At 41.6% G+C, this 9,124-nt stretch overlaps 1 protein-coding gene across 1 annotated transcript; it reads left to right on the top strand.

The window, feature by feature from the left end:
* Window positions 1-2,243: 2,243 nt before the first annotated feature.
* On the top strand, window positions 2,244-5,132 carry LOC115113100 (zinc finger protein 503-like). The gene is given in 3 exon segments (XM_029640347.2): window positions 2,244-2,719; window positions 2,722-2,858; window positions 3,248-5,132. Coding segments are annotated over 3 exon segments (1,665 nt in total). The 5' UTR covers window positions 2,244-2,616; the 3' UTR covers window positions 4,673-5,132.
* Window positions 5,133-9,124: the final 3,992 nt, after the last annotated feature.

The raw sequence follows: 9,124 nt of genomic DNA on the forward strand, positions 1-9,124 counted from the left end.
AAAAACGTCCAATTAGGCTATCATATAACGTCAAATATTATATCCTATAGTTTTCCTATCCCTGTCAACCAGTGTCCCTCAATTCTTTGAAGGCCTAAAATAAATGTATTTACTTTTCCAGCTGTTTTCTGCCCCTGTGACCGTCCACTCCAGGTTTTCTTGCTCTCCAATGACCTGTCAAGCGGATTACCGCAGAGAGAGATTAATGGTAGAGGCGGGTTGCAATAATAATCGTTTTGTTTGAAGTGACAACTTTGATAGGCGTTGATTTACTTACAAACTGATAGGCTTTTAATTGAGCGCCTCCATTCCGATTGAGATGAAAGGAGGCCCCGCATTGAAAAGCTACCCTGGATTGCCCCCGAGCCTCAATACTGATTAGCCATCTCAGCGGTGAAGAGTTCAAGGTATTTTAAACTTCTTTTCTCAGCACTCTGACACACAATTTCTCTTTCCTTTTCTTTTTCAGTCACCCCTCTTTTCTCCCTCTTAAATAAAATAAATCATTTTAATTGTATGTAGGCCTAAATAAAATCGAGTTGACATATAAAATGTCTGGACCAGTTTTTTGTTCCCTTTTCTTTGTCATTTTATTGGGGACATAACCATGTGCCAGAGGCAATGGCAGGTTTTTACGATACGTGCAGAGATACGTTTGCATCTGCGGGAAAGTGGTTGTTTGTATTGCTGAAAACCCAGGCCATTATGTTTGACTCAGTAAATGTAAAACTTAGGCTACATGTTAACATGTGTTGGATAAGATTGGCACCTGTCCAGAGTGACTTTTCTATGGGGAACTTTGCCCCACACTAACTGTGTTGTTCTAAATGTTGTTGTTCTAAGTATTCTATATAGCTTGCTAAGCAACACTACTAGAGTGACATTTAAAAACACTTTCTCGTCAGAAGGAATGGGGCACAAATGTGCCTTTTACTTTATTTTAACAATGAAGCAAATTATATTAAAATGAATTTAAATGTAGGCTAATATTAGCCATAAAGTTGCATTTATATAAACTTATTGAAGTCCATTATGGCCTACCAATTATTGTCCTTAGGCAGGAACATGAACATTACTGAAATATAATAGTAGACATTGAACTATTTCTGACAAATTATCAAACATCCGAGCACTAAAAGTTCATGGCATCTTTTAAGCCGTTTGGGACACTTTCCTTGTATGAAGTATTTGACAGGAAGGGGAAAAGTTTACTTAGTCCAGTGAATCTGCGAAAGATTGGGTTCTCCGGTCGCTTTGCCTGCGTTAAGTCCTTATAAAATCTGCTTAGCCTCGTCCTTTAATTTTCTGCTCAAAATCCTTATTAATTTGCAAATACCGTCCTAAATCCCATGGACACTATAGGCTATGGAGAAGTGGCATAGTCTAGCGCGTCGCTGTCTACCTATTGTCGATGCTTATACAAATTGAATTTAACACGAGGATGATTTATTTCGTCCAAATGAAGTGTCTCTTTTCTCAGATGCCTCTCTGTCTTTCCATTTGTCCTTTTCCCCATGCAGCCACGCTCGCATGTAATCATCTACAATAGCTGACATAAATCAAGGCAGGATTGACAGCCACTGACAAATACCTGATTGATTGCGGTGGAGCAGAATTGACAGTTGACGGAGGCGTGAAGATAGAAATAGAAGGGGGGTGTATATTATACTGAAAACATGTGACATTCACATACCTCCATCACTGCATTGGTCTGTTCCTGTCAACGCTTGTCTGATTGGGGAATTCAAGCTGAAGTGGTTGATCTTCTGGTTGTGGAATATAATTTATATAGGAACATGTCTGTAAACTAAAATACAGGGTTATATTTATTGATTAAAGATCTTGGTAATATAGCTCAAAAGGTGCCGAATACATTGCTTATTAGTGCATTAGGGTCTAGAGAACAAACTAATAATTAGGCTATTTAATGCAGGCTATAGTTTCATTAATACATTTCCCATTTCCTAAATATCATGTAGCCTATATGCCTTCCAGTAATAACCATTACCACATCGCCTACCTCTACAGCCAAATACGTTCACTGTTTTGAAAATGCCAGAAAGACTACTATTTCCAGACTTGGGTCTATATACTTTTTTAGACATTGAAAAAACAAAACAGGCCCTGCCTCAAGGATGGTGAGAGTCCGTGAGAGCGCACACAACAACCCAACTATTTCTCCTCACTATCTCCTCCCCCGAGCTGTCAATATAGAGGCGCTTACAAAGAGGCAACGTCACATCCCCTTGACCCTCCAATCACCTCGGGGTCCCATTTGATTGGAAGGCGGCAAAGGCTTTAATCTCGGACTAATTCAGATGCTTTTGAAGTGAACATTTCTACCAGTTCGTACTTCGGGAGTATAGAGCGCGGTCAAGTCAGGAGACACAGAACGCGCTATGCCCATGGTGAAAGACGCAGCCACGGATCCGCGATAACCTCGCACTCACTCTCGTCTACCTTCTTCCTGCTTACCAACCGCACCTTCTTCGTTTCCTCTCATTATACGGATTATTACACGCAATATCAATCTCTTGATTTTCGAAAGAGGTTGTATTTGCTTTTCTTGATGAATCTGATAAATGAATTACCGACTAATTTCGTGAGAATTGGGACATGATCACATCGCCCTCGGTATCTGCTCTGAGAAATAGTCGTATTCATCTAGTCTGGGAGAGCATCGACTCTCGGAATATCATCAACAAGCCTTTTCTTCACTCCGTTCCCCGTCGGACCATCTACGGCAAGCTAACCGAGTCCCCATCAAGGTTTTGAAAATGCTCACGGCACGATCAGGACACATTTTGCATCCAGAGTATCTTCAACCGTTACCATCTACCCCGATTAGCCCTATTGAGGTAAGATTTCAAAGACTAGTAGAATAAATGCTTCAAAGTTTCATGTTTGTTTTGTAAGCATTACACATAGAAACGGTTATCCCGGAATGTAAGACATGGAATAGCATAAATGAAAACTCTTATTATATTGAAGTGGAAATGTGGGCTATTCTATTATAAAGATGATTGGTAAGGGAAATTGTTATGAATTTAGAAACTGGGAATCTTAAATCTACTCGTAGAGTTCGGCTATTCTCGAGTAAAAGCTGCGCACTGCGCACAATTATTTTGGATAAGGACTCGGACATTCCGTTTCTGGTTGCATTTCGACCAAAAGTCCTATATTGTTTATTGTTTGTATTTTTTTCAGTACTCTATTTGTAAAATTATAGGTTTTGTTTTCTCTACAGCTAGATGCTAAGAAGAGTCCGTTGGCACTGCTGGCGCAGACATGCTCTCAAATCGGTAAACCGGACCCCCCTCCTTCCTCCAAGCTATCCTCTATAACATCAAATGGATCTAGTGACAAGGAGTCCAAATCCGGTCCATTAAAAATGAGTGACATCGGTGTGGATGACAAATCCAGCTTCAAACCCTATTCCAAACCGTCAGATAAGAAGGACTCGTCCTCGGGCGTCTCGAGTGGAGAGAAGACTGGTTTCCGAGTGCCGAGCGCCACCTGTCAGCCATTCACGCCACGGACAGGCAGCCCCAACTCTAGCACTTCTGCCTCGCCCATGCCGTCAGAGGGGAAGTGTGGAGACAGGGAGGACAAGAAAGATTCAGATTGTAATAAAAATGGCACAACGGACGGATCTGGAACCACTAACAGCCACAGCAGGATAAGCGTGAGTTGCGGTGGAATTAACGTGGAGGTGAACCAGCACCAGGAGACAACGCCTGGGTCCAAAGTCATGTCTTCGGAATCCTCCTCTCTAACCTCCGTTTCATCTGCTTCTGGACTCGGGTCAGGACTTGTAGCCCCAGTCTCTCCTTACAAACCGGGTCAGACAGTTTTTCCCCTGCCGCCTGCTGGCATGCACTACCCCGGGAGTTTAGGGGCCTACGCTGGTTATCCGCAACACTTCCTCCCTCACGGCGGGAGCCTGGTTAACGCACAGCTGGCCAGCATGGGCTGCAGTAAGGCCGGATCCAGCCCCCTGGCCGGGGCCTCTCCACCCTCCATCATGTCAGCCAGCCTGTGTAGAGACCCTTACTGCTTAAGTTACCATTGTGCCAGCCACTTAGCGGGCGCTGCCAGTGCCTCTCAGCAGTGCCACGACAACGCAGCTGCCGCGGCCGCTAACGCGATGAAATCTGGGTACCACCACATGTACCCGACACACCTTTTGCACGGCATGCACTCCTCTCCGCAATCTTTCAGTGGACATCCTTTGTACCCCTATGGTTTCATGCTCCCCAACGACCCCCTTCCTCACGTCTGTAACTGGGTGTCGGCGAACGGACCCTGCGACAAGCGTTTCTCCTCATCCGAGGAGCTGCTGAACCACCTGCGGACGCACACAGCCTTCACCGGGGCGGAGAAGTTGATATCGGGTTACCCTAATTCCTCATCGTTAGCTAGTGCTGCGGCTGCTGCGATGGCATGCCACATGCACATGCCACAGTCAGGAGGCCCTGGAAGCCCTGGGACACTGACGCTGAGGAGTCCGCATCACGCGTTGGGACTAAGCAGCCGTTACCATCCGTACTCCAAGAGTCCCCTGCCTACCGGAGCCCCTGTCCCTGTCCCCGCAGCCACCGGGCCATACTACTCCCCCTATGCCCTGTACGGCCAGAGACTCACCACAGCATCAGCGCTGGGATACCAGTGAAACACACTTGACTTTTGAAAAGTTTATAGTTATAAAAATGCAAATATAAAAACTTTTATATCAACGCTCAACCTAAGGGCGGGATCCGTGAACTCGGTATTTATTTATGTCGGCTGAAGGCGGATGATAATAGCTACAAATGGAAGACATTTGAGAGACTCGAAGTGCATTATGTTTAAACTGAACTCTATAGGTAAAGTGAAAACACACATGGTAGAATACTAATAGGCTAAAATAAGGGTTTTCATTTCGATGTTCATTTGAAATTGCTATGATTGTATTGTTCTTATTTAATGTCTCATTGAGAAGATAATTATTTACATGCATGTTTGTTTCTTAAACTCCCAAATTGTCCACATCATTTTAAATTGTTGTTATTTTTCAGGTGTAAACCATGGAAAGAGAATTGGTATTTTTTTTGTATGTATTCTGGAAAAATAAGAAACAATTCTGTTCCATATTTCCGTGTGCCTCCTTTTATGATTATAACAACTATCTACATTTTTAACATGCTATTTCATTAAACATTTTCTGGTTTCATAAACATTTTTAATGGACATCATGAAATGTGCTGATTGGGAGGTTAATCTTATTAACTGGTTACCTATACAGTATAACTATAACGTTATTTACGAGTAGGCTACATTTTTAGAGTACTTTATTTCTATAGGGTAGGCTAAATGCTATTTTTAGCATGATTCATTGTTTCTAAACTATATAGGCCTAATTTTAAATGCTTGAACGTTGAAACACTATAGGCTTTTAAAACTAAACACACAACTTCGAATGCATTTTAGATAGAACATTATTATAGCTGAACATCATGGTGTGTGTGCGCGATCCAAAACGGGATACATCCATCAAAGCATGTTCATAATTGTTGATTGCAGATGAGCTTTGACATTTATTTCTGTAGTGATTTAAGCAGGAGATTCCCAAATAAGTCTCGTTGGCTATATATAGTTTTATCCCGAACTTCAATATTTGATGCACAAATTGTCTCGACAGTGCCTGCGTAATGTTTCCCTCAGCAACAAACCGATATCGCCTCCTTTAGAAATGCGGTTAGGCTATTTGCTTATCTATCTCTGAATGTATAATATATTGTCTCAATATTCGCTAGTCATTTAAGATCCATTCATTATGACTATACCATAGCCTACTAAAAACAGAGGGCAAAACTCTAAAATGCTTTTCAATGCATAGGCCTAAGGGAATAACGTTGTCTAGGACTACTTATTGAACGTTGCGCATAACTGGTTTTTAGAATCTCTTTCTATAACCTAACAATTTCCACGTTGGCCCCACTTGAATAAAGTTGGTGGAAATTGACTGATTTTAGAGACATAACATTGAGTGATTCTCAAAGATTTAAAGGAGTATTTGTCTTGTCTAGGTGTCAGATGATTGTGTTCCAGAGTTCAAAAAGTTCAGGACCATTTCAAAATGCCATGATCAATAGTTTAAACTAACGAATGTTATCACACCAACTTCTAAATATCCACCCGACTGTACTCAGGGCTATAATATAATTAAAAAGCGAACTAATTCATAAATATAAAACATGCATTGTAGGCGGTTAATATCTTGAATTTAAACAGGTTTGCAGTTCCGTGGTATTTTTTATATTGAACTTAATCAACAGTTGGCTTATAGGCATTACTGCATCTTTGCTCTGTATGGGAAATGTTATTCAAGTGTAGCCTGGCTTCCTTTTGCTAAGTTTAACGTCACACAATATTAAATTACATGGTTATAGACAGTCTATTAGTACAGTAATTAATCATGCCTTGATTATTGCATTTATCAGAGAAAAAGCAACCACATTTTTAAAGACATAAGTCGCCATATAGGTATTGCTTTTCACTGAATATTTCCACACCGGGCCTACGAAATGGGCCTATGCCCGAGGTAGGAATAACATGTTGCAATCAAGATATAGGTTATATTACTCAAATACCAATAGCTAATGGGTTAACACTACAAGTCCACATGATTCATTCATGTTTTAAATTGCATAATTGGGAAACTTGGAAATGGTGGAATTAAAGCAGAAGTTTAATTATTTTCATAAAAAAATATGTTAAGGTCTTGTGCCACCCTTATCAAACACACATATGTTGTGTCTGAATATATAGTTGACAGGCCTATAAATCTTTTATTTCTGTTCTTAGCTGTCGGTGTAGCTAGCTGAGAATAGCTTCAAGCCAAGGCCAAGATATTCTCCTCTACCGGCACAAACTGGTGTGAGGCACAATGTACCATTTCCTTAATTCTGTGTGAAAGGCGAGAAGTCACACACAGTGGGCGTGTCTGAAGTGACAGGCTACAACAGAGAACAACAGCCCTAGAGCATTGATCACTGCCACACATCTATATCTATTGGCTCATCTGTCCATCAAACGCTTGTGTTTCCACTTTGCATCTATAACTCATGCAAATACATAGCTATACTCTGGAAATGTTCTTGAATATGAATGAATGAAGTATTTCTAAATGATTTTGGCCTCTGAATGATCGCTACACACATCCACCCTGTCGTTGGTTATTTAGCTGAATACCATATTACAGAGATCTCTCCTCGTTTCACCAACAGCTATTGTCAAACTCAACTTCTTTTGTGTGTGTTTGTGTACATGTGTGAGTTTGTTTGTGCATGAGTATGTGTGTGTTTGTGTACATGCATGCATGAATGTGTGTGTGTGTGTGGAGGCCCACACACAATGGCCTAAACTGATGTAATGATGGTGAAAGGGAGCGATTTCCATTTTTACCCACATCATGGTGGCTGTGTATGGAGGTCCCCGGTGGAAGGCAATTTATCATGTCCCCCTCCCCTGGCCTGTCACTGGGTGAACAGGCAGGCACATGTGTGCATGAATTACCACCACTACCCCCTTCCGCTGGCTCACAGTGTGTAAAGCCAACAAGCAGAGGAGAAAAATGACTTTGCTACAGCATTAGTGCTTCATACCAGTAGTACATTCACTTAGTATTTTACTAAGTCTCAAAATTGTCTGAAAGGACTATGAGATTATAGGGAGGAGAGAACAGTCAGTTTATAGCACAGTGAGGAGGAATATTATTGTGCTGTATTCTTTTCTTTTAACTTAAAAAACATGACAAAGGGAAATATAGTTTCTAATAATCCATGATTCTGTGCTGACAAAATCACTTACACCATTATTTAAATTTGCATTACAGTTTTGAGACAGAACAATGTGAATTGATTATTGTAAGTGAGTGGGAGGTTGTTGGTGACAGACACAGCAAAAAAAACACACAAGTCACAGAGGTAGAGGTTAAGTGAGGTTCATTCCCTAATCAGGCCCAGTAAACATTTAACAGGTTGGGGTCAAGGGCAAGGCTTTTACAAGGGTTTACAGCCTTAACGAAGCAGGACCACTGTTCCCATCTACATCTGGTACCACAGCATGGTGAGGAGGGGAGTGGGAGAGCCTTTGTTGTTGATCTTTGAAGTCTGCATATCTATCACCGTACCAAAAACACTATCTTAACTGGCAGGTTATAAACATAAACTGGCTTATTGGGGTCCTATTGATAGTGTTTGGCCATGCTTCTTCAACACTGAGTAATGTTTCAGAGCAGAGGTATGTGGTGGAGGACATATGAGTAAATAACTTTGATAGTATGTCATGACAACAATTACGTGAGGTATGTGTTGAATGGCTCGATTATAGCTGTGGGTTCCATTCTTCCCCTAGTTTATGTAACATACCAAGTATTAAACCTGGGTGGTTTAATGATACACCACAACAGATACTATTAACCCACCAAGCTAAAGCCTCTAAGAGTTAACACAAATCATCGGGTCTCGGGCCAGACACTGATCCTCATCCCACAAGCACAGTTCAGCGAACAACATCTGCATCGCCTACTCTTATGACTTCTCAGATCCGTGGTCTTAAAAAAAAGAGGAGCCATTTTAGTGTTCGGACAGCAGTGATACCATACCATCTTTGACCCGCCCACAATGTAACAGTGCAGGAAACCTGGCAGGCAGAGCAAGGCCTTGGGGAACCCTGAACGTGAGTAACACACCTCACCCTGTAGTCAACCCTCCCTCCTAAATTACCCTTCACTGCTAAAGCTGTCATTAGTGGGTGTAAGGCACAATCTAAAGACACGCTGTCGTCTGCCAATGCCAGCCTATAGTTTGGGTAACAGCTGTGTCCATACTGGAGAAGCAGCTATAATGTTCTATCCCCTTTCTAGACATAAGTCATATATGTTTCCTAAACACTTCCACGTGAATGTGCATGCTACCATGATTACAGATAGTCCCAAATGAATCGTGAATAAGAAAGTTAGAGACGCATATATATCATACCCCCAAGACATGCTAACCTCTCACCATTGCAATAACAGGGGAGGTTAGCATTTCTGGGTGGGTATGATATTTATGCCTCTAACTTTCTCACTCATCATTAC

Source organism: Oncorhynchus nerka, linkage group LG28, assembly GCF_034236695.1.
Source record: "Oncorhynchus nerka isolate Pitt River linkage group LG28, Oner_Uvic_2.0, whole genome shotgun sequence".
NCBI classification, from domain to species: domain Eukaryota; kingdom Metazoa; phylum Chordata; class Actinopteri; order Salmoniformes; family Salmonidae; genus Oncorhynchus; species Oncorhynchus nerka.